Here is a 26,415-nt window from a genome sequence, read left to right as displayed (position 1 = left end):
ATATTAACACGATCATCTCTCGCTGACGGTTATTTCATGTTACAGCAGCGTGAGAAGTGCTCTGATTCACTTCTACCAACTTGACACACAAACACCTAGACATCTGTACAGTTAGATTCTTGGGAACAAACATGACATCAGTGTATTTTTAAATGCAGCCTGGACCAAGCCAGATTCAAATCTCATGCGGTCACATGAGGTGCATTCAGGGCACATTGTAAGCGCTACGTTTGAACAGTTGTTGTGTCATCTACAGGTGAAATCTCAAATCTCTCGGGACGGATGTATACCAGGTCTGAACGGGACCTTTGAGCTAGCAGTTCATTGCTAAAGTGATGTTGTAAAAATACTCAGATAGCAGCCATTGCTAAGTTAGAATAGGACATCTAATCATCTAAAAGCTATCAATCAAACTAGTGTACTTTCATCCTCAAACAATTTCCATCAAACTGTAATTCAAATGTAAATTTGGAATAGTCAACATGGATGAGGTACACCTTTATTAAAAAAAACGCTCCCTCTGTTTCCTTCTCTTTCTTCTGTCTTTTCATCTTCAGGTACAGCTGCTCCCTCCAGAAGGCGCATCCGAGCGCAACGTGGCCATCAGGGAATCCCCGCCTCTCTATCGCATTCAACAGGCAACATTTCCTCCCTGGGAGACCAGTCAGACTCCACATACACCTCTGCCTCAGCCCATGGTGGACGCCTACGCTCTCGCAGCCTGCCGCGAGAAGGTGGACGTCTAATGGACAGCGATGACGACGATGACGACGATGACGATGATGACAATTACGACGACGACGATGAAGATGAGGACATGTCGCCTTACGAAGCTGAGGACTTTATTCCACCTGGCCCTAGTCCGAGGATGAAGATGATGATGATGAAGGATGAGGAGGAGAGCACGGACGACCAGGCCCCTCCTGAGCCACTGCAACTTGGAAGCCTAAAAAGGTTGCAGCGATCTGGGGAAAGAGAGAGAGGAGTCGGTGGAGGAGGAAGCCCTGAACACAGCTGGAAGGAGAGGGGGCGATCTCGCTTACCCCGCAAAGCTGACATGGGTAGCTGTGAGATCTCATCAAGTTCAGATACGTTCAGCAGTCCTATTCACTCTGTGTCTACAACGGGAGTGCTAGGCAGCCATGTGGACCACAAGGAGGACCACCAATCATCAAGTGGGAACTGGAGTGGTTCCAGCTCCACCTGCCCCTCTCAAACATCTGAAACCATTCCCCCGCCCTCTTCTCCACCACTGACAGGATCGTCCCACTGCGACTCAGAGCTCTCGCTCAACACTGTGCCCAACGCCATTGATGAGGGATATTCCTTGGATCCTTCGTACCACTCTGACCTCAGACCACAGGGTCAGGGCCACAGGTCAAGCTCATTCACGTCCTCAGCCACAGACCAGCTGGATGATGCAGGGGTCAGTACAGCAAGTGAAGGCGAGTGGAATTACCCTCCAGACCAGGACCAGACTGACCCAGACCAAGACCCTGATCACACCCAAAGGTTGACCCAGGGGTACAGCTCCAAACAAGGTCTAGAAGACCAAACCTGTTTTAATGACCACAAATCCAGTAACAGTGAGAAAGTTTTGGGTTCTCATTACACAACTGACACAGAGAGTTTCCACTCGTCGTCTGTGCATTTTGGGGAGTGTAATCAGAGTTACAGAGGATACATGTATAACTATGCACACCCGGGAACAGGCTGCAGTCAGTCCAATGGTGGAGCGGCAGCTCTATCTCCTGGAGTTTACCATCACCCCTCAGATGACTTCAGAGCAGGCACGATGACCCTGGGGAGGATCTGTCGTTCAATGAGAAAACCGAAAGTCAAACCTCCGCCGCCCAAACGGACTTCTTCCTTGAAGGAGAACAGCGTTTGTGTTGACGTGGGAACAGATACGCAGGCAGATCAAGATCAACCAAAGACAGTTAGTGAACAAGAGATTAACTTGTCTTCCACAGATTTGAAGCTAGAACTGGAGCTCGAGATCGGAGGTGTTCCCGAACCATTGGAGACATCTTGCTTAGTGGCAGAGCCTTTAGGGACGTGGGGAATGGGGCTGAGTGAAACCGTGGACATAGTAGAGCCCATGTCCTTCAGCTCTGCAGATACACACTCATTTAAGGATGAAGGCGCTGTGCAATCTGACTATGCAGACCTGTGGCTTCACAACACTGAGCCGAAGTCCAACAATGGTGAGTACACCTCTATGTCGAACTCAAGCACAGCCACAGGCACGACTGTCATGGAGTGTATGAAGTCACCAGACAGCTCTTCCTCCTCCACAGAAACACAAAGCCAGGCCTTTGCCCCGGCCTCAGAGACCAGGGCAGCTAGTCCACCTCTCCCACCTGGAGACTTCAAACTTGGGTCTCCTGAGAAGCTGGCTGGCCTGGCCTCACCATCTAGTGGCTACTCCAGCCAATCAGAGACCCCAACGTCAACCTTGCCCTCATCATCAGCTGCATTCTTCCCAGGACCTCTATCTCCCTCCACTGGCAAAAGAAAGCCCAAAGTACCAGAGAGGAAGTCTTCTCTCTCCTCCTTGCAGCACTTTCCCAGGGATGGAGTTTCCATTTCCTCGAGCTATAAGAGAGACCCGGACTTCCCACCTCCACCTTCTCAACTCGATCTCAATGTTCTTCACGGTGGCTACGTCAGACACACGCTATCCCACCGGACACACCACTATCACACGCTCCACCACACCAAACACAGAGTTTCAAACGTATTTACCACCGGAACAAAATTGTTGCCCCCCGAGACGTCAAATACCAACCTGCCACAGAGTTCAAACCATGCTTCAACAGTTAATAGGTCCAATCAATTGGCGATACCTCAGTCTGCTCCTCGTTTTGTGCAGCTCCATTCTGTTAGTCAGTCTATGGATTGTTCTGCTACTTCAGACCAAGAAACGGCAAGCGGCACAGAGACCGCCACAAGACCCAAATGTCCACCGAGTGCTTCTACTCTGGCTCCACCTCCACCTATTAAACCAAGACCTCTCCCTCCTCGTAGACCGCCCCCCAGACCTCCATGTCATGACCACACCTTCTCCCCTGAACATTCCCAACCACATCCCCCAGGTCGTCATCCAGATGGGCCTCCATCCTATGAAAGTCTGCTGCTCAGACAGGACCGCTACGGACCTGGAACATTCTGGGCCATGACGGCCTTCAGAACCCGAATGGACCCATCCTCAGAACTGTCTGAAGACAGCTCACCTTTACATCGGCCTGTGCCACGAGCGCCGCACCCTTCGCCTGTGGATTTACACACACACATCCACTCACACGCAGAGTTCAGAGGGCTCACACACTCGAGTAATACGCATTCTGAATTTAGGGTTTTGGGGGAGCGCTCCTTCTCCCAGGATGACGACGATGATGACGACGAAGAGGAAGAAGAGGAAGAGCAGGTGAAAGAACCGCCAAGGGCTGCATGTTCAAGAGGAGGAATGCGATCGGACCACCCTCCACCTCCAGCATACGAGTTTGCTGGAGGATTCCACTCAGACTCAGGGCCCTGGGCTAGTCCAATAAAAGTGCCTGGCACCACAATGGAGACATCGCATCCTTACCTAATCAGCGATGCAAGGAGAGGAGGACAATTAGACAAGGAAGAGGAGAATGATGTGACATCAGGTGCTACCAGAAGTGCCCATCTGCAGCAACCGCAGGAGTGCAAAGATGATTCCACGACTCCTGACACAGAGGATTACTTCAGTAAAGGTAAGCTTTTAAATTCAAAGGAGTATTACTCTTTTGTTTTGAAAAACACACACTAAGGGCAAATTCCAATTCCTATCTTAACCCTCAAGCTCAACCCTTAATCTTAACTGGCCTCAAAACCAAGTGTTGAGGGTTATTTTGTCACTTAGAAATGGGACACCCCTTAAATGCAGATACGTCTTCAGACTGTAGGGGGCAGAATAACGAGAAAGCTGCGTCCAGTCTGTCAACTCCAAAAAAGAAGAAGAAGAAGAAGACATTTACGTCAGGATTATTTATTCTGATCCGTTTGTCAGTCAAGTTATTAGGTTGTCAGTTAGTTATAAGATGATACTCATACAAATATTCAGCTGACAGTTACCACACACCACGACTTATTGAAAAGTAAACCACACCGGCCGACTATTGACAAAAGATGGTCAAATAAAAATAAATGTTACTCAACAATGACGTCAGTAATCCATAATATGGGCCTAAACTAAGATCATTTTTATATCTCTATTAACAAAGAAAATACTTCATTTGTATCGCACTCGTTTTGCTGCTTTCAGCGCCATCTTTGTTTTGTCAAAACACGCAATGCATTCTGGGTAGCCCTTGCTCCCAAGGGTGGTCTCGGAAAATCTCAATATTGAGGGCGATACAGCCCTTAAACTTGACCCTCAACTTAATTTTTATACACTCAGCTACCTGCTAAGCTAACAGCTAAGTCTGCAGATTTGTTTCTTTGCCATCCATGGTGTAGAACAAAAAAAACTTTCACACGCTGCTTTTCAAATGCCTTGCTGTTGTGATTGTGAGAGTTTGCTTGCGTCCTCCATTTTCATATCAAAAACAACATAAACTCACTTTCTTTTTTTTGGGCCTCGAGGGCACAGAGTGGATCTAAGGCCAAGCTGTGTTCACACGACACAGTAATTACCTCAGATAACACTTCAAGATAAAAAGTTAGCCCCACAAACATCACCACTCTCTTATTGTTTTATATCCCAGTCTTTGTTTGTTTGCAAAAAGAAGAGCAACCAGCTGCAAAAAAATAATAGGTCATTTTTATCTCAAAGTAGACACGGAGAGCAAGGATTGAGTGATGTGTCACAGATTGTGTACTTAATGACCAGACAACCAGATGACATGTGATAGGGATGTTGTGTGTTACAGATTCTACGCCCAGTGATAACTCGCTCTCCCCTCTGACGGATGACTCCAAAGCAGACGATGATCTTATCACATCACCCAATAAGACTCGTACAACAGAGGACTTGTTTGCCATGATACACAGGTGTGATAACTTTGTGTCCACACAGCATGCAGTGGAACGGTTTCTCAGATGTTAGTGACAATGGCTATTTCTCTATAAATTGGGACATATGCAAACTTTTTAATAATTTTAAAGTGGACCTAGACCGGAAGTTCCAATTAACGCTGTTTTTTAGTGTGTATCTGTGTCCTTACCTTGTTTAAGAAGGTTCTAAACAAACAGTTCGGCCACTGCTGAGAACGCTGTGTTCTCCAGAACAGCAGATCCTCCTGCTCCGGGCACTAGTCCGGGCACATCCGGTTGCATACATTAAACCGCAGAAGAAGAATAACGTCCGTTGTGGAGGTGTTTCACAAAGTCATCAAAGGGACTGCAACAGGGAGTCGTGAAGAAGCTATTTTTAAGCATTGTTAAAACAATGTTTTGATAATGAGGAGCAGTGCATCCACCGTTCCAGAGGGGGGAGCTGTGCTTCTGAGAGAGGGTGTGCTGAATACGTCACTTCCGGGTACTGGCCAATCACAAGACTCTGTCTTCTAGGTGTGAGCGTTGAGTCTGAAATATCGCGGCTGGGAACAGCGTCAGAAAAGAGGATTTCTATCGGCTCGTTTACAGCAACTAGGAGGTTTTTGAGCATAAAAACAAGTTAATGTATGTAAGTAGACCTCCATAACTAACATATATGTGCAACAGGACCACTCTATGCGACCTTCAATACTTATATTTGGGACTCTGGAGGCCCTTTGAGTAGGTAAAGTGTGAAAAAAATGACTCAGTTATGTTTTTGTGGTCCGCCTCAGTACAGGAGATAAAACACACAATGTTGACTTCTGCACTCACAATGAGACATTCCTGGAATTGTTGTCTCGTGGAGCTCCGCTAGGGCTGTAATCAACCAAAGGAACTCTTGGTCGACTAAAGCACTGAAATTTCGACCAAAAATCGACTAATCGACGGGGGGTACTTTGTGGGTGCGGCTCTTTTATTTTGAAAAGACCCTCAGCTGCGGCTGGAGTTCAACAGCTCTGACGGTGTTTTGCATTACGTTCATCTGCCCAATATCATAGCCCGTGATATCCGAAAATAATTAGTAATATCAGCACAATAACTGTTGATGAATACAGAGCGAGACTGAAGAGCGAGACTGAACAGCGCAGCTTCGCGGCTGAGACACAAATAGACAGCTGGACGCTGCCGCTGTTACGAGCAGGTGCGTCTGCAGTTATAAAACCAATGAATGATTATTAGACTAAAACATGGAAATATGCTAATAATTATGATATATTCATACTCAAAACGGACAGAGCAACCTTAGTTTAGCGTTTTTAAATTATATGTCATGTTTGTAGTAGCACTGTGAAAAGCAAACTAACCCTAACCCAAAAATTGCATTTCACTTTTTTCTACTTTTGAAAAATGCTGCCACACTGATGATGTCTTTGACATGGATGTGACAGGAGGACTGAGACTGAAGCCTCACATGGAAAGCTCAAAATTCACGTCTAATTAATGACAACGCTAATCTGTCTGACTGTCCTCATGAGCCACAGAGCGACAACAACTCACTGGGCTGGACTAAACCAAAATAGTGGAAAACAAGGGGGGCGTTCTCTGATGACAGGCTGTTATCTGTGAAGCATGGGTGCTGTAAAACACCCCTATTAGCATGTGGTACTTTCCTCCTAATGAAATTCACCATAAAAAAAAAAAATGTAGTCGACCAATCACAATTTTGGTTGAGCCAGAGCGTGTCGACCAATTAGTCGACCAGTCGACTTTGACTTTACAGCCCTAAGCTCCGCTTTGTCCCTAAAAAAAACGCGAGAGTGCAGGCGAGGGGAATAGTGTCTGGAAGACAGGAAGTCCGCGAAGTGTTCTATATAACAGCAAAGTGCCGGCGAGAGTCAGCAAATGATGGCTTTTCCAAATGCTAACTGCTGTTAGCTGCCAGAGCCTCAGTGATGCTGACGTAGTTTCCTGTGTCTCATTTGCATATTTAAAGAGACAGACACTCAAAAGCGAGCGTTCTGAACAGGGCTGTTTTGTCAGAGTGATTGAACTGCTGTGGTGCTTCATCCTGAACAATGAACAATGTCACAGACAGTTAGGACACCAGTACTTGTAGAAATAAGGTATGATATGTCCACTTTAAGTGTTATGTTCTGCTGTTTAAATTATGATTGTTCTGTTATTTTCTCAATCAGATCCAAAAGAAAGGTCCTTGGCCGTAAAGATTCAGGGGACATGAACGCAAAGTCTCGTCTTTGCCCCGCAGCAACAGTTACCCCCGGAAACGTCGTCGCCACCATCATTATCCCACCAGCTCCGCCTCTTATTGTTCCAGCCAACTTAGCCACTGCTGCTGGGTCACAACGAGCCCCCGTGCCAATCTACCGCAGCGCCAAGAAATCCACCACGTCCAACGAGGAGTTCAAACTCCTGTTGCTAAAGAAAGGCAGCCGGTCAGACTCCAGCTACCGCATGTCAGCGACGGAGATTCTCAAGAGCCCTATCACCCCTAAAATCCCCGGAGAGTCCCTTCAAGAGGGGCCCATGAGACTGGAGGAGACGCCCTCCACGCTCCAAGAACCTACTATTTCCGGTATGGACTCAATCCAGATACCGGGTCTTTTTCCTAGGGCCATTTCTGAGAGTTTTACCCCAAAAACCCTACCTTTGTCAGCGGCATCTCGACAGGGTCGCTCGCGGATCCCGCCTGTGGCCAACAGCAGTCGCTACAGTACACGCAGCCGCCTCTACACGGCGCCCATGCAAGCCATTTCTGAAGGGGAAACAGAGAATTCCGATGGGAGCCCCCACGATGACAGATCATCCTAAAAACAACACAATGACACATCGCTGTGTCCCGCATACTTTTCTTCTATAGGATAGGGGGTTTTCATCAAGGCCAATATTGTACTTCAGTCTGAAAAACTATATATATATACATATATATATATATGTATATATAAGGGTGCCAGACAGTGTTTTATGAGATACTGACTTACTAACGGATGATTATGACGTCTTATACATTAATACTGTATAATCAAAACAATGGCTTCCTCACAGTTTAAACGTTTAAGATCTATTTTGATTGACGTTACTAAAAAACAAAGAAAGAAAAAAGCTCCCAAATGATTGGTAAATAATGACGATAAAAGTGTGCGTGAAGAAGCGTGTTTCTACATCTTGTGTTTTGAAAGGTGTGTGTGTGTGTGTGTGTGTGAGAGAGAGAGAGAGAGAGAGAGAGAGAGAGAGAGAGAGAGAGAAACTGCTTTCTTATGAAAATGTAAACTTTTGGTGCCCAAAGCATCTGCCTGAATTCCCAGAGTCCATACTCAATATTCCTGCCAACAGAAAAAAAAAGGGGGTTTGTTTTTGTTGTTGTTGTTTTTTTGACGTGGAAGTTACTTATAACACCAACACATGGATCATATTTCACATCTGCAGACGTGGCATAGAGAGAGTATATCACACAGAGCCAATCATATATTTCTTCTCATAAAATTATATCCAAAAAGAAAACACGATGCATGTATTTTTATAAAAAACCCAGCCTCAGAACATGATGATTAAGTCTCACCATGTCGCATGACCTTATATGGAAACATCCCCAGATCCTGGTTTTAACATTTTGTGGTTCATTTGTATAATAATAATAATAACAATAATATTAATAATAAGATGAATGAATCTTTCACTGTGAAAGGTTTTTTTTTTTTGGCGGTTTCATTGATCTAAATTGATTCGTTTTGGACGTGAATTTCAAAATGTGATGGAGCAAGGGCTTGTAAATCAGACGGGGCCCATTTTCTCGAAGATACATGGCTAATTTTGGACAATCGCACAGTGGCCTTTCTCTACCAGAGTATGTCGTAAGCAGAGCATTTATACCTCTCTGCGCATACACGAGGACCCTCGCCATGTTCCACCAGAATTCAATCACATACTTATTTTTTAAAAAAGAAGAAGGAGACTGATTTAAGTCTTTAAGTCTCGCTGTGCTCACAAAAATAAAGGTGCATTTCAAAGCAGTTTTGAGCGGAGAACGGTGAAAATGCTTTAGAAGGTCCTCAATCGGTTTGACTAAAGAGGTGAAATATTTGGCAAAGCTGTCCAAGAATCGACCTCGCGTTTGCACTCAATTCTTCAAGAGTATTCCTTTAAAAAAAAAAATATATATATATATATAAATATATATTAAAATGAAATTGTATATGTATATTTGTACTGAATATTAAAAAAAAAAGAAGAACAAAAATGATCTATATAAAACAAACGAGCAGAATTTTATAGGAAACGAAACCTGAGTGTGTAGCAAAAGAAGAACAGGTTTTACTAACTAATCACTTCACCAGACACAATAGACACTGTTCTCTCCTTGTTGCCTCTCCTTCATTTGCACTGACCCAGTAGCATTAGACAGGTGAAAGCTCAACCCAGTGGCAGGTATTTGCCTTTTTGTCTTACCCTCGTCTGACTTTATCACAACAAAGCCGACACAGTGAACCACCTGTTTAGTAAAAACAGCTAATAAATATCAGAAGTAAAGTTTGAACTCTCACCTGCCTACCACAGCAAACACAACACATGTAAGCTAACTGTGGAAGTCAATCTGTGCCATCTGAGTTTGAATTCAAATTTCTAACACTGAATTTTTTTTGCATCGAAATTAGACTTTGAATTTTAAAAACCATCAAATTTCAAGCACTGTTTTTTTTTTGCCATTGATTTTTATTCAACGTTGAAATAAATTCAGTTGCAAAAATTTGATGTCTCAAAAAAATCAGTCGCAAAAAGTTCACTTGCAAAAACGTCAGTTAATATCCGGGTCACCAGACAGAAGCAATCGATCCCTGTCTCAATTCATCCCAGTATAATTTAAGTATCTCGAAGCAGAGCCAAGTCTCCTTTCTAAATATGGTCGTCCTAATTAAAGTCCAGTAACTTTTATCTGTTTAAAACATCATCTTTTTGCTACTGGTTTGTAATATCCTTATTTTTCTGTGCTGTTTGTGATGACAGGGTCGTCAGCATGATGACATTTTGCAGTTTGCCAGGCGCTTATTGCATTTACTCAGTTCGTCTGATAGACAACAAGGAGCAGCCAGTGGTGGCGCCATAAATCAAGTTATGAGGTTTAGTATTAAACTGTAATTCATGTATGGCCAATGGAGCGTAAATTGATTGGCTTGGTGTTGGATGAATTGAGACAGGGATCGATTGCTTCTGTCTGGTGACACGGATATTAACTTTTGCAAGTGAATTTTTTGAGACGTCAATTTTTTTGCAACTGAATTTTTTGAGACATTAAATTTTTTTAAACGGAATTTATTTCAATGTTGAAAAAAAAATAAATGGCAAAAAAAAAAACAGTGCTTGAAATTTGATGGATTTTAAAATTCAAAGTCTAATTTCGATGCAAAAAAATTCAGTGTTCCAACTCAGGTGGCACAGATTTACTTCCATAGCCAACACTTTACATGACAGCTTGGTTCTAGTAACATTAGTGTAATTACCGTCTGACTCTGTAATAACAATGGAAAAGGTGTGAGAAATGAAGAAATAACATTATTGTAATATTCTCTCTTTTTCTCTCGTTATTACCAAGTTGGAAAATGCATCATATAAACGAGACGGTATTACCGTAATATTACTGCCCTATTACAAATGTAATAGTACTATTATATACTATTGCTATGTTGTTGACCAAACTGTAATGTAAAGCGTTACCACATACTGTTACATACATATATACTGTACTTCAATAGAAACTATTCACTGTATTCTGTGAATACCTCAGCAAGCATATTACTGTTTTATTGTAAATGATACAGAGGGATAGATAGATAGATAGATAGATAGATAGATAGATAGATAGATAGATAGATAGATAGATAGATAGATAGATAGATAGATAGATAGATAGATAGATAGATAGATAGATAGATAGATAGATAGATAGATAGACAACTGTTCGATACTCAGCGAATCTGAATTGCAGAACTGACACTGTGTAAGTTGGAGAGAGTGCAAAGCTGTGAACTGATAAGAATTTCACATTCATCATATGCTCATTATTGCCGAAAACGCACTTGTTCCTCAGCATTTGTTGTGTTTTTTTCTGTTTTTTGTTTTTTTTCTCCTATCGCATGCAATAAGTGAAGTAAAGAAAAGGTTACCACCATATCATTATTTTTTATCTAAGGGATGTCTCCATACCACGTGGGGGAAAAAAAAGGATTTTGTATTTTCCATCCAACTGTCAAGTTCAATAGTGTGTTCTATAGATGTACAAACTGTCTGGCTAATTCTGTTCTGTATAGTCGTGATCACAAACAGGGGTTTATCTTGTACTGTATATCTTACTCACTGGACAATCATAAATGTAAGAGACTGTAAAGACAAATTGATATTGAATCTGTTGGGACGAAGAATCCCCAACACTCTCGGTGCTGGGTCCTAATGCTGGAGCTGTGGATGTTTGGGAGTGCGAGTGATGTTAGAGTATCTGGACGAGCCGCTTTGGATCAAACATGAGGATGAGGAAAATTCAGATAAATTCATTCTATTTACTTTTGACTCATAACTGAATTGTTTTATTCCCCACGAAACCTTACAACTAACAACAACTGAAATAAACATATCTGTAGAGTTGATACGGTATTATATATATATATATATATATATATATATATATATATATATATATATATATATATATATATATATATATATATATATGTATGAAAAAATACAATGTGACTCTGAAATGGCATTTTAAAAAAACCTTTTAAAAACTGAAATACTCAAATATGTATTTGAGAGTTTGTTTTTTCCGTACTGTACCTGTGCCAGCGTTGATGCTATGAAGGTTCTCCAAGACTGTTTCCTCTTAGTCACAAAAGCAGTGGAAAATGAATGACTGACACGGTTTTATCAGATAAACAAAGTGTGGTTTTTTAACACTCAGCTCTTAGTAGCTTGGGAATATTTAAAAAATATAAGACTCTATAAGCTTGGATAGATATGAATTCTTTCCCCAAAACTGCTTTCCAATGTCTGCACACAATTTTGCCCAAAAGGGAAAAGTGTGACAACAACCACTTGATATTTTTTTCAAAGGTGTACAGTATGGAATAACACTAACAGTCTTAAACATATGGGACAGAGAACAGAGAAAAAAAAATGCAGATGATGCAGAAAATGTGTAACTATTTAAAATTTAAAAAGAAAAGCTCCATGTTAAAAACTAGCTAGGACTTAAAGAGATTTGAATCACTTTTGTATTTTTGTATAAACCTGTAAATAAGTTTTTAAAGAAAAAAAAAAATCTTGCAAATTCTTTCTTTTGTAAAATAAATCAATAAAAAATAAAAATAAAAAGTTTTTTTTTTCTTTTTCTCAAAGTTTACATGATGATTTCCAAGCCTTTGTATATTTTGGAGCTGTGCAACACCTTCAGTCTTGTATTTAATTTGGCGGGTTACAACATTGTGAAAGTTCCATCATTCTATATCTAATTCATTTTAACGGCTCATCAGGCTGCTTAGTAACTGTGCATAGAAAAAAAGCCAATAAATGTGATTGCATTGAAAAGAAAACCTATTGTCTGACCCTTCATTTCCTCTGAAGCAGAACCTAATGCAATGACACAAACACTCCACTAGATGGCTGAATTGTGACGTCTACTTTCAGTATCAGCTGCAATTGAAGTATATTTTTCTTGAACTGATTGAACTGAAGCTAATAAAAGTAAAAAAAAAAATAATCTAACTAATTTACAAATAATTACTCACTAAATCAATAAAAAAAATGTGTTTATTTCTTACCGCAGTACCTACTTTTCCCACCAGGGGCCCTCAACTCACACTTTAATCATAGGATAAAGAGTGGCGCGGAGAACCTGGGGGTGGCAGTCATGCGTCACATTCGACGACTGCTGCCGTGAAAAACCAGCGAAGAAGAATCAGTTGCCTCGTAGAGAAACCATGGCAGCCACCAAAGCCTCCAAAGAGCAGAAATACGACAGACAGCTCCGGTATGTAGTAAATAAAACCTTGGCTTTATTTATATACGACACATTTATCATGTAGTATAAGTCTGTATGTATTTAATTTGAGCAGTCACGGCACAACTGTTCGCCAGACAGGGATGCTATTGTTAGCTAGCGTTAGCGTGCTATGTACACAGGTTAATGCGGTAGCTCTCTATGTCTATCCTATCAACTAATATATATGTGTGTGTGTGTGTGTGTGTGTATATCGATCTATATATATATATATATAGATATATGACTGTATTTGATGGTCAAACGAGTGTGACAACTGTAACAAAGCTGTCAGACCACTGGCGAAGAGACTGTCAGTTGCAAACAGGTGTTTAGGATGAGTTGTATGCTAAGATTGTGTGTGTGTGTGTGTGTGTGTGTGTGTGTGTGTGTGTGTGTGTGTGTGTGTGTGTGTGTGTGTGTGTGTGTGTGTGTGTGTGTGTGTGTGTGTGTGTGTGTGTGTGTGTGTGTGTGTGTGTGTGTGTGTGTGTGTGTGTGTGTGTGTGTGTGCGTACACAGACTGTGGGGCGACCACGGGCAAGAAACTCTGGAAAATGCTCACGTCTGCCTCATCAACGCCTCTGCAACTGGAACAGAGATACTGAAGAACCTTGTTCTTCCAGGTGAATAAACACTTGACTCCCGTCGTTGAAAAGGTGCTGATGGTGGTTTAAACCTCTCTTTGATTTCAATGAATTGATCCGTTTATCAGGTATTGGAGCATTCACCGTAGTTGATGGACACACAGTTTCTGGAGAAGATGTTGGGAATAAGTAAGACTGCAGCTTTCTTTTGCTTTGAATGTTTTTTTAATTATAAAACCCCCCACAAATAATAGTTTCACTTATCTCATGGACCACTTGACACTGTCTTGCAGCTTTTTCCTCAGCAACAATAGCATTGGGAAGGTAGGCATTATGCTATTTTTTTTATTATTATTATTTTACAAGAGCACACAAACCACCATCATCTTGCAAGTGGCATCACTGATCTCTTTGTGGTTGTTTATTAAAAGGAACCCCGGCTATAAGACTTGTAGTTCTTAAAAGATAAATGTTAGTATCAGTTATAATAAATTGATATAAAAAAACTTCTTGAGGTCTTCGTTTTTATAAAATTTGTTAAAAATAGTTTAACTCGTAGGTCGCCATTGTTAACGTCGCAATGCACTCTGGGTAGTGACGAAAAAAGGTTGTACTGGGGGCTTCGGGACCCTGTTGTGACTGTTCAGCATAAACATGTCATCTGTTCAGCCTTTTCAATTTGAACCTGAGCGAAACATACAGGAGGAGAACAGACTGACAATGTTTCACAAAACGAGCATCAAAATGAAGAGCAAGAAAGACGGGATGAGGCGAGAGTGGGACAAAACCTGTGGTGTGTGTGCGGCAACTGTGTCTCAATATATGATATACAGTGAAGCGGCGACTGCAGACGCGGGTTGTCTGCTCAGGAGAACATCCAGCGTCTCTCGTCTCTGCCGCTTTTTAACGCGAATTTCACTCGCTTCACGCGGGCGTTTAGGCTCCTTATGTGGGAGAATTGTCGGACAGGCATTTGGTTTAAGTCTCCGTTTGTATCCACCCGCTCCGGTGAGGTCTTTTAGCAGCTGTGGGCGACTAAAAGCCTCAAATGCTTCTGGCAAAAAATGTTGAGAACACAGCCGCGGATCTTTAGGAAGTTGTGTCCTTCCACAGGCATCTTCACACTCCTTTCTCCTCTTCTTGTCAGTGGGAAAGCTGCGTAAACTCACAACACTTCCCTTGTTGCCTTTCGATAAAAGCCAATCGAAAGTCGACCACAGCTGCTAAAAGACCTCACCGGAGCGGGTGGATACAAACGGAGACGTAAACCAAATGCCTGTCCGACAATTCTCCCACATAAGGAGCCTAAACGCAGAGACAAGAGAAGCTGGATGCTCTCCTGAGCAGACAACCCACTTCTGCAGTCGCGGCTTCACTCCCTCTCGGTTACCATGGAGACGCAGTTGCCGCACACACACCACAGGTTTTGTCCCACTCTCGCCTCATCCCGTCTTTCTTGCTCTTCATTTTGATGCTCGTTTTGTGAAACATTGTCAGTGCTGTCCTCCTCCTGTATGTTTCGCTCAGGTTCAAATTGAAAAGGCTGAACAGATGACATGTTTATGCTGAACAGTCACAACAGGGTCCCGAAGCCCCCAGTACAACCTTTATACGTCACTACTCAGAGTGCATTGCGACGTAAACAACAATGGTGACCTACGAGTTAAACTATTTTTACAAATTTTATAAAAACGAAGACATCAAGAAGGTTTTTTATATCAATTTATTATAACTGATACTAACATTTATCTTTTAACACCTACAAGTCTTATAGCTGGGGTTCCTTTTAACACATTCTTGAGCATTTGACATATAAATGTGGGATTATTTATTTTTTTATGGGCCCTGATCTTGGTGTTTGTGTTGCAGAACAGAGCACTGGCTGCCACTGAGCTGCTACAAGAGCTCAACACAGACGTCTGTGGAAACTTTGTTGAAGAGGTTGGTTTAGTTAAAGCATTGACATGTTGTCACAAAGGATATTGTGTTCCAGTAAGAAACTAAACACACATATTTTTATATTTCTGTTACAGTTATTATAACTTTTTTATTAATCATATCTTCCTGGTTCAAAGGAGGTTAAAAATGCTAGGTTTCTTTGAAATTCTGGATTTTATTCACACGTGTTTCTGTTTCCCTGCAGAGTCCAGACCAACTTCTCGACAATGACCCAGAGTTTTTCCACAGGTTTACTGTAGTCATCGGTGTTCATTTACCAGAAAGGTATGAGACATTTGACATTGATTTATTATAACAACAGGGTTAAGAGAACTAAATATTAGCCTCTAGTTTGCGGAATTGGAATGTTCTGTATCTGTTCAATCTCAAGTTTTTTGTTTTTGTGTTTCTGTCACATTTTAATATTAATTAAATTAATCCAGAGGCTTGATTTAGACAGTGTTTATTTTCTGTCACATTTTAATTATCGCATGATTGTGTGAACCTTTGCAGCACATGTTTGAGGCTCGGCTCGGTTCTGTGGAGAGCTTCGGTTCCTTTTCTGGTGTGTAAAACCTACGGCCTCATTGGCTACATGAGACTGGTGGTGCAGGAGCATACAGGTCAGTTTCCACATGATACTTGAAATGAACATTTATTTTATCGTCGACTGAAATCATAGATTCTCATTTTGTCATTTATGTGAGATTTTTTACATCGCTTATGTAATAAAATTATTGTTGATGTTAAACACAATGATAATGTGTTTTTTGTGTTACCTTTTTTTGGTACATGCTTACTACTTTACTCTAGCTTCTAATTCTTACATGCAATTTCTTGTTCTTATTATTTCTTATATTATTATTTTAGTATATCCATCATGAAGTGCATTTGTAGATAATCTTCCCCCCTCTCCCCTCAGTGATCGAGTCTCACCCAGACAATGCCTTGGAGGACCTGAGGTTAGATCAGCCTTTTAGTGAATTCACCAACCACATTCAGTCCTATGACCTCGACAACATGAACAAAAAGGTTTGTACTTTGTCTTGCGCTCATTAGCAATTTAACCAACTTTATACCAACTCGACACAACTGAAATCCTTCCCTATTGAATGTGTAGGATCACAGTCACACTCCGTGGATCATCGTTGTTGCTAAATATCTGGAGAAGTGGCTCAATGAGGTACGACGCTTTGACAGGTTGTGGTGTTTTGTGGTTGTTGCTGTACATTTAAAGCTCTGGTTTCCTCTTCATTGCAGCACGATCAGCCACCAAAGAATTACAGGGAGAAAGAGGCATTCAGACAGTTTATTCGAGAAGGTATCTGTGGTTTCATTGTGGCTGAACGCTGTGGCTTTGAATTTGTCAGTGTTTTATCTTCACTTTTCTTCATTTTTCAGGGATGCTGACGAATGATAATGGTGTCCCAGAAAATGAAGAAAACTTTGAGGAAGCGATCAAGAATGTGAATACTGCTTTAAATCCAACCAAGGTAACAAATCTTTTTGGTTTTTAAGAGTTATCTTGTCCAGTGTGTTGTTGTTGTTGTTGTTGTTGTTGTTTGTATCTGGCGTGTTTGTGACACATTTCAATGTGGGAAAGAAACCACAGTGTAGGCCAACCAATGATGATGGGAATGTTGTTAATTGCCTTTTTTTTTTTAAAGCATCTTGTACCTCAAAAAGCCTGCGTTTACCCACTAACATCAGTGTGAAAGCGGCTCTAGATTTACTCTCAGAAACTGGTCACTGAGCAACACTCTAGATCAGTGGTAGCTGTAGACGTACAACATATGATTTGCACCAAGACTTTTGTGTTATATCTCCTGTTTCTGCAGATTCCGAGTCCTCTTGACGACCTCTTCAACAGTGAGCAGTGTAGCAGCATCACTTCACAGGTCTGGACTTTTTTTTTTTTTTTCTCAGATCATTTAATCAAATGTGTCTGCAGGCTCTGCTGCTCATATGTGGTATTACACATTTTAGGCTCATTTATCAGTTGCACTGAAACTTCATGTATCCTAAAAAATGAATGTATTCTGTCTGCCAGTCTTCAGCCTTTTGGGTGGTGCTGCGCGCTCTCAAGGAGTTTGTTCACAATGAAGGCAACGGAAGCCTTCCTGTGCGAGGAACCATCCCGGACATGTTCGCAGACTCTCAGAAGTTCATCAACCTTCAGAATGTGTAAGTGTGTGGATCGTGTGGTGTGTGCATGACAGCAGTTTATAATTTGGTTGTGTGATTGTGTTGCTGTGGCTGACTCACTAACCACTTGATGGAATTTCTTACTCGGTTTTAATTGATTACAATTTCTGGCCTTATTCGTTGGTCCCTCGATCATGAATTTCCCGGAAAAGACTTTGAAGTTCGAAAAAAACTGTTAGGACATCTCCAAATGTGATTGTTGACACCACAGAGAGATGATTTTTGTTTTTGTCTTTTATTTCAGTTACAGGGAAAAAGCCATGGAGGATGCAGCAACGGTTTCTAGGCATGTGGAAAGTCTGTTGCAGTCTGTCGGAAAGGTACGTGTTCAAAGCTTTGTACTCAGCTGTGGTCGTGTGTAATGATTCCTTTCTTAGTTACTGTTTCAGAGGAATGACCATTGACTCTGTATTAAGGTGGAGAGGACAAAACTGTTCTTAGAAATATTAAGACAAAATATGTCAGATATGGGTTCTGCCATCTTGCACTGATGTCATTTCGAGATGTCTCACTCTCTTTAGATTGTATTGTTATAACAAATTACTAACTAAAATCAGGGTTTCCCCCAGAAAACCTGCTAAGCCCGGTGGTAGGACCTCTGAGGCAGCCCACTGTGTTTTTGTAAAAAAAAAATTAAAAGTTCACAGGAAATTTAAAATTATGACTATTAAAGCCTGGTATGTAATTTCTTATTACATACAAGAAGTATTTGTCCTATGAATGAACATGGTGGTGGGATTATGACCTACACTGAATCCAGCCACCAGAGGGTGATCTAGAGTGTGTGGCTGTGACTATGTTATGTTAAATTATATGTTGCACAATATACACTCACAGTTTGCCACTTACAAGGTTGATTTAGTCGAGATTGGTGGAGAAAATGACTGGTACATTAAAAAAGAAAAAAGACAAAGCACAGACTTCCATCAGGGGGACTCCGTATACATGTGTGTGTATATATATATATATATATATATATATATATACATATACATATACATACAAGTGTGTTCAAAAGAATAGCAGTCCAACATGTCTAACCAGATCAATCACTGTTTTTGGTAGAAATTATACCACATGGCAAATCATTTACCAGTGGATGTAGTAGAAAACCAATCGACCCAACATTCAAGGTCTGCATGCTCCTGAGTCTGTGTAGTTGAATAATTCATTGAAAGGGACGTGTTCAAAATAATAGCAGTGTGGAGTTCAATTAGTGAGGAAATTAATTCTGTGAAAAAACAAGTGTAAATCAGGTGGCCCTTATTTAAGGGTGAAGCCAGCACTGAAAAACTGACAAAATGGATCGTTGCAGACATCGTTTATAAGAACTGTAGCCTGATAAACGCTTGTCCTTCAAATTTCTCACCGTTTTGTCGAGACTAGAGCGTGACTTGCCGGTGTACTGGAAATGGGTGGAGGACGAAAAGGACGCGGAAGCCTCCGCAGCAGAAGGTCGTGCAGATAAAAGAGACCTTGAGCTGTATTGTTACATACATTGTAATATCATGTGACAGTGTACAATAGCCTGGTTTTCATTACAGACATGTTTCCAACTAGTTTTGCCGGCAGCAACATCATTTGATAACATGGTTTACTTGTACTACCCCTGTTTTCATACGCTCTAACCTAAGCTGTTATGGTCGTCATAACGTTAAGCCCCGCCTACCGCGATGTGATTGGGTCGTCCTTTTCTCGATTTCTCAGCTCCTAAGCTCAATGGAGCGTAGCTAGACTGCCCCGCCAGCCAAATTACATTTGCTGCCACTAGGGGCGTCTAGATTTCTAGGCTATAAGAACTGCAGACTTTGACGAAAACTTGATTGGAGAGGGGAAAAGGTATAAAAAAATTGCAGAAAATTAAAGGCTGCTTGGCTCAAATTATCTCCATTGCTTTAAATGGAAAGCAAAACCAGAGACATGGAAGGAAACTGAAGACTATCGTTCAAATGGATGGAAGAATAGGCAGAATGGTAAAGAATCAGCTCCAGGGTCATCAAAGATGAAGTTACCCTCTTTTAAAAAAAGACGTGCTGAAGAGGTTACAGTTTGCCAAAGAACACGTCGACTGGCCTAAAGAGAAAGAAACATTTTGTGGACTGATGAAAGTAAGATTGTTAAAAAGGGCCATTGACAGTGTGTCAGACGACACCAAACACTGAAGCCACAGTACACTCTGAAGACAGTGAAGCATGTTGGTGCAAGCATCATGATATGGGGATGTTTCTCTTACTATTTATTAGAGCTGAAACGATTAATCGATGAATCGATTATTAATCGATTACTAAATTCATCGGCAACTATTTTGATAATCGTTAATCGGTTTGAAGCTTTTTTCATGATTAAAACAAGATTTCTGATTGTTTTAGCTTCTTAAATGAAGTATTTTCTTTGCTCCACATAACAAAGAAATCATTAAAACTGAATCATTTTGGTTTGTGGACAAAACAAGACATTCAAGAACATCGTCATTTCCAGGTTTGACGAACACTGATCAACGTTTTTTAACATTTTCTGACATTTTCTGGACCAATCGATTAATCGAGAAAATAATCGACAGATTAATCGATTATGAAAATAATCGTTAGTTGCAGCTCTACTATTTATCGCATACCAAGGATCATGGATCAGTTTGCACATATCAAAATACTTGAAGAGGTCATGTTGCCCTATGCTGAAGAGGAAATGCCAATTAAATGGGTGTTTCAACACCACAACGACCACAAACACACCAGCATCTTGGTTCCAGACCAATAAAATTAAAGTTATGGAGTGGCCAGCACAATCTCCGGACTTGAATCCGATAGAAAACTTTCTGAGGCAAAACCAAGAAATGCATGTGTTGGAATACCTGTTCACAGGTGTGAAGCAGTTCTCACAAACAGTTTATCTATTCTAAATATTGGTTTAGTTGATTCACAGGGATGATGAATCCTAAAGAGTTTTTAATTTGTACAGTAAGTATTTGAGTTTGTAAAGGAAAATGACACTGCTGTTTTATTGAACAGCCCAAAATAATTTTTTTCTTAATTTTCTCTAAATTTGTTAAAAAATGTATACATTTTTGTTTATGTCATGATTAAGAATATAATGTGCAGTGTTCCCAATGCATGGATATACAAACTATTATAAGGATTTTGTGCTTTATTCATGTTTTTAAACACACTGCCTTACCTTAAATGGATTTGATTTAAAGAAGGTTAATTTGACTTTTACTTTCTCATAGTCACCTGAGAGCATCCCTGAAAAAGACATCAAACTGTTCTGTGAGTAAACTATTTTTTAACCGTTTAATGTTTTGTCAATCTCTGAACTTTTTTTCTTATTATTTTAACCATAAAAGCGGCAGAATGTTTTTTTTCTTTGTCCATTTATGCGACATGCATGTTAGTAAGCACCTAGTTAATGGTGAATATGTGTAATCAAGTGTTACCATATAAATATAGTTTGTTTTTTGTAGCCTTAAAAATGAGCCTATGTAGTTTAGTTATAGTTGGTTATATTAATGGAGTTTGCCATTTTGCGCTGCCATGTTTCTGCAGCAGCGTGATCTGTCATGTGTTTCCTGTGTTTTGAAGTGGGATTTTCTCCTGTAAATTAAAAAACGTCACCGTCCATGTGAAAAAGGAAAAGGAGGAATTGTTGTATTGTATTTTTATATTGTTTCATGTTTCATATACATTAAAAGTACAGTCATTTTGCCAGACAGACACCTTCTCATCCCTCGTATCACAAAAATAATATAAATGGTCAATAACGTATAAGTAAAAACAAATATCCAATAAATAAATCTATAGACATTTCCCTGAGGGGAGTTCCAGTATGAGAACAGAGGTTGTGTGTGTGCAGGGTGAGAGGCTCAGAGTCCTGAAGGATGTGTAGAGCCTTGTTGGCATAGATGTCCGTTACCTGTGGCAGGAAGTGGAATCAGGAAAAGAAAAACACGAGTGTTTACATCCTCTCTGGTATGTGAGGACCACTGTCGCTCCCTGACACACTTTGGAAAGGGAGGAGTCTTCCGTTTGCTTCTAATGACCTCACTGGTCACTCTGCATATTCTAACATAAGCTGTTTTTACCTGTTTTGTCGTGTAGGTAAGAATGCTGCCTTCCTGAGGGTCGTGCGCTGCAGATCTCTGGCTGAAGAATACAGTGTAGATTCTGTAAATAGAGATGAAATTGGTAATTTGTTTTTTAAACAAACAAAGCAATATTCTTCCTAATGACACTGTTCTTTGTTGATTTGCATGCCTTAAGTTAAACCCTGTGTCATGTCATTTTCTGAAACAAGCTTCTGTGCAACGTCGACTTTGAACTTGAATGTATGAATCACTTCCAACATAATGTTTTGTACTTTTAAATTGGTTCAGATCAGTGATTCTCAAACTTTTTCAACCAGTAATATCATTTTTAATTTGCTCTCTCATCATCCTCCTCTTCCTCACATATACTTCACACACTGGTAAAGTGATATTAGATTAAATTGCAACCTTTCTGATTGAATTGCACTAATTGTGTTGTTTTAACTTGTGATTTTGATTTAAAACAACAACACATTTCTCAGGCCTAAGCTGTGGTGTTGTTTCCTCCTCTGGTCAGCGTACTCACGATGTCACTGTGTCTTCTCAGCCTCGTGCATGGACAGTCCAGACGGTCACATGGTCTTCTACCTCATGCTCCGCGCCGTCGATCGATTCTATCTGCAGCACTCCCGCTACCCAGGTACAGACAGACTTTGTGCATGTGTGCTTTTCTTCAAAAGACACAAGAAGACGTGAAAGACTTACATGGAACCAACTTAAAGCTGTCGTGTGTCACTTGTCAGCCTGAACGTTTGACATGTTTTACATATGATTCAACACTGTACTATGTTACAGTATTGTCTAACACGACATCATCCCCGTCCATTCAGGAGTTTATAACTACCAGGTGGAGGAGGACATCAGCAAACTGAAGCTGTGTGTGAACAGTTTACTACAGGAGTACGGCCTCAACGTCAACATCAAAGACGACTACATCCACGAGTTGTAAGTAACTGTTTCTGCTCAATTCACCGTGTAAAGCACATGTGTCAAACTCAAGGCCCGGGGGCCAGATGTGGCCCGCCACGTCATTTTATGTGGCCTGCAAGTGGTTAATTGGTCTTAAAAATCTGTGTTAGAATAGGTCTGTGCTACTTTAAGGCGTGCGTTTACCATAAACTACATTTCCCACAATGCATGGCGATTGTGTTACCCGCAAAATGACGGCATCAACATCGTGGACCAGGTTTCATCTATAATGCATCATATTTGTAACTTGAATAAGTAATATATACAGAGCGTTATTTAGCAATATGTTAAATATAGTTACCTTTATTTGACATTATATTTGGTTATATTTATTCTGTTTGACGGTTACATCTGACCCTTTGAGGGTAACCATGATGCTGATGTGACCCTCAGAGAAAACGAGTTTGTCACCCCTGGTGTAAAGGGATTGTTACAACTCTAAAAACTGTGAATCACGTTTTTGTTTTGTTTTTTGCTTAGAAATGAGATCACGATTCTCTGGCATGATTGTAATGTTTATTGAACAAATGATTGGAAACATTCAATTAGGTATTCAAGTAAAGTGCTACACAGTGTGATTTCTTCATAATTGTTATTCGAGCTGCAACTAACTCACTAACTTATTTTCACGATGTGTAGTTTGGTCCATAAAATGTCAGAAAAATGTAAAAAAATGTAAATCAGTATTTGTCAAACCTGGAAATGACGATATTCTCGAATGTCTTTGGTTTTGTCCACAAACCAAAATGATAAATTTCTTTGTTATGTGGAGCAAAGAAACTATTCACATTTAAGAAGCTAATCACGCACCAAAAGATTCATGAACAGCTTCTATCCCAAAGTTATCACCATACTCAACTCAAATCTGAAAACAAACCCACCGGACTGACGCACTAAGCAGGGCCACACACACCAATGCAATGCTCCTCAGTATATATTTTGCACTACTGTTTTTAATATAGTACAGTGTATGACGACATGAATGCGTGAGTGAATGAGAGCAAATGTATTTTTTAATCTATGTGTTTATTATGCTTCTTTAACGAGTCCAGTACGTGAATTGCATTGAATTTCGTTATATTCCTGTGCAATGACAAATAAATGTATTCTTAATCTAATCTAATCTGAATCTAATCAATCAGAAATCTTGAGAAAAGCTTCAAACCGATTAATCGATTATCAAAATAGTTGACGATTCATTTAGTAATCGATAAATAATTGATGAATCGTTTGAGCTCTAGTTGTTATTATAGTGGCTGAAGTGACATTATGGCTTGTTTCCACTATCCCAACATGTGATGTCGTAACTAGGGAAAATACGTAACTGGCTGCATCACAGGAAGAAAAAATGCCAAACTCTAGATCAGTTAAAAAGCCCCAATATGTCCAGTATGTTCTTACTCCTAATTCTTTTTCTCCACACGTGCAGCTGTCGAAACGGCGCCGCAGAGCCGCACACGGTCGCAGCGTTTTTAGGAGGTAAACTTTTTTTTTAACTTTTTACTTCCAGACATCAGTTCATCTGTGATTCTGCCCCCCAAAAAAACCCTGTGTTAAATAATGAAAACTATCCATTATTATGTTTGTTCAGGGTCAGCAGCTCAGGAGGCGATCAAGATCATCAGCCACCAGTTTGTGCCGTTCTGCAACACCTTCATTTACAACGCCATGTCACAGACGTCTGCCACCTTACACTTGTGATTCAAAATAATAATGATCATTCAAAAAAAAGTAAGTTTAAATAAATCCAATCAAAACTAAAATAATGAATGCGTTCACTTCAAGCTAAACATATTTCTCATGGATATTAAGACTTGTCAGAGTGATTCTTCTGTTTATCATGAAAGACATAAATTAACAGTGTTTCATCCATTCTTTGTACATTTTTGTGTTTTAAAAAAAAACAAAGAAAACAAACAAACCTGGGTCATGTTTTCATCTGTGAAACTTGCAGGAGTGTTTATGAATTCTATCCTTCACTGTTGCTATTATAACACAATACTGTTCTCTGATGCATTTACTCCAGCATGTTCAGATTAAATCTGACCAATAAATATGGCAAATTATCAACTTAAGTAATTGTAGCAACACAGTTATTTATTTAAAGGCTCTGTGTGTGTAAACGTAAGGTGTAATTATTTTCATTTGGCAGAAATTGAGTACGATCACCTGATTTTATGAAGTATGAAGTTTTTCCCCCAGAATGAGACTTATATATTTTTGTCCAGCTCTATGTGACTCCACTCAGTTTGGTATCAGACACAGTTTTCTATTATTATAGTACTTCCTAAATGTGGGTGGAGTCTTCAAGCACGGAGCCTTCATGTTGTTTTATACACAACACATACAAGTGATGGGCAGAGCAGTTTTTTTCAGTGAACTGAATCATTAGAATCAGTTCATTTAAAAGATTTGTTGGCTGAATCGTTCAGTACTTCCTGCAGGACACAGTCACTGAACTGATATACAAATGAACAGGTTGTGATTCGGCTTACGATCGCAAAATACACCAAACTCCTCTGTTAAATAATGAGATTTCAGACATTTCCTTTCCTAAATGTTGGCGATTAACGCATGTTTTCAGGATTTTTAAGTCTTTTTTTTTTACTGATCTACAGTTGGGCACCAATAATCAGGTTCTATTGCTAATTGAAACCAAAAAAAAAAAAACGAGTCGACCCGAGCTTTGCTTTAACTGTATAACGGAGCGTCCTTCGGTGAACATCTTTTTAGTTTTAATGATAACTGAAGGTTTTATAGTTTTGGTTTTGATGAACATTTAGCTTTAAATATTTATTTAAATATTTAAATATTTCTTAAATGTACACACTGCACCTTTAAGTTGGAGTCGATGTTAGCTGACATGCATGTTAGCTTCTAATAGCCATTTTGTAGTAATGTGTCCCCTCTGGCTGGACTGGTGATTCATGACATAACTCCATCCAACACTAGAGGGCACTGCACTCCTCCCTGTGTGCTTTTTCTTTTTTTTTTTGCCATTCATGGGTTAACTTGTGCATCGGGTCCAAGTTTTTGCAAAACCTGTTCAGTCACCGATTCCTGAATACTAAGTGTTTGGACGCAGACTCCATTTTAGAGTTTTAACTTACACTTTTAATGATTTACCTGTTGCCTATAATGTTGAGTTGGACACATGTTCTCACTGTGAGTGTGTAATCTCATGAAGGTCATGGTGATGTAACCATCGGGTTCACAGTGAAGGTTTTCATTTGGTTGTTTCTTCCCAGCCACTCGCAGCACAATGGAAATTTACCCTCGGCAGATGTTTTCCTTGTAAGACTCTATATCCACCCCCCCACAGCTCTCTGTCACACACACACACACACACACACACACACACACACACACAGCATGTCTCTCTGTGTCTGTCTGAGGAGGATAGAGCAGATTTTCAACAAGAAGTCTGGACATTTCCCAAATTGAATGTCTTGTCCACAGCTTCTTAAAGATGATCATGTGTCCATCAGATTATCCTACGTCAGCGCTTGTTTATGGTCAAAACCAGACAGTTGTTGGTCACCAGAGGCTTAAAGCGGAACTCGACCGGAAGTTCCAATTAACTC

The 26,415-nt window shown here is 40.4% G+C and overlaps 2 protein-coding genes across 2 annotated transcripts in view; both read left to right on the top strand.

Annotated features, from left to right (window-relative positions):
• The window catches only part of nhsb (Nance-Horan syndrome b (congenital cataracts and dental anomalies)), a gene marked incomplete at both ends in the record, with an annotated part of 68,500 nt that extends 60,661 nt beyond the window's left edge, over positions 1 to 7,839 (top strand). Inside the window, 3 exons of the mRNA XM_083900707.1 lie at positions 558 to 3,743; positions 4,902 to 5,022; positions 7,206 to 7,839. Of these exons, the coding sequence (XP_083756833.1) occupies positions 558 to 3,743; positions 4,902 to 5,022; positions 7,206 to 7,839 (3,941 nt within the window). The remainder of the gene's footprint in view (positions 1 to 557; positions 3,744 to 4,901; positions 5,023 to 7,205) is intronic.
• A 5,096-nt stretch (positions 7,840 to 12,935) lies between these two features.
• On the top strand, positions 12,936 to 24,751 carry nae1 (nedd8 activating enzyme E1 subunit 1). The gene is made up of 20 exons (XM_083900710.1): positions 12,936 to 13,045; positions 13,574 to 13,677; positions 13,767 to 13,827; positions 13,932 to 13,962; positions 15,508 to 15,579; positions 15,782 to 15,861; positions 16,090 to 16,199; positions 16,499 to 16,608; positions 16,697 to 16,759; positions 16,837 to 16,897; positions 16,978 to 17,069; positions 17,415 to 17,474; positions 17,627 to 17,760; positions 18,026 to 18,101; positions 21,008 to 21,047; positions 21,876 to 21,962; positions 22,410 to 22,502; positions 22,693 to 22,807; positions 24,261 to 24,310; positions 24,423 to 24,751. The coding sequence occupies exons 1-20, from the start codon at positions 12,996 to 12,998 to the stop codon at positions 24,530 to 24,532; spliced, it is 1,599 nt and encodes a 532-aa protein (XP_083756836.1). The 5' UTR covers positions 12,936 to 12,995; the 3' UTR covers positions 24,533 to 24,751.
• The last annotated feature ends 1,664 nt before the right edge of the window (positions 24,752 to 26,415 follow it).

This window comes from Microchirus variegatus (genome assembly GCF_963457635.1).
Source record: "Microchirus variegatus genome assembly, chromosome: 14".
NCBI classification, from domain to species: Eukaryota; Metazoa; Chordata; class Actinopteri; order Pleuronectiformes; family Soleidae; genus Microchirus; species Microchirus variegatus.
The sequence above is the reverse complement of the archived record's forward strand: the minus strand, read 5'-3'. Positions and strand labels throughout refer to the sequence as shown.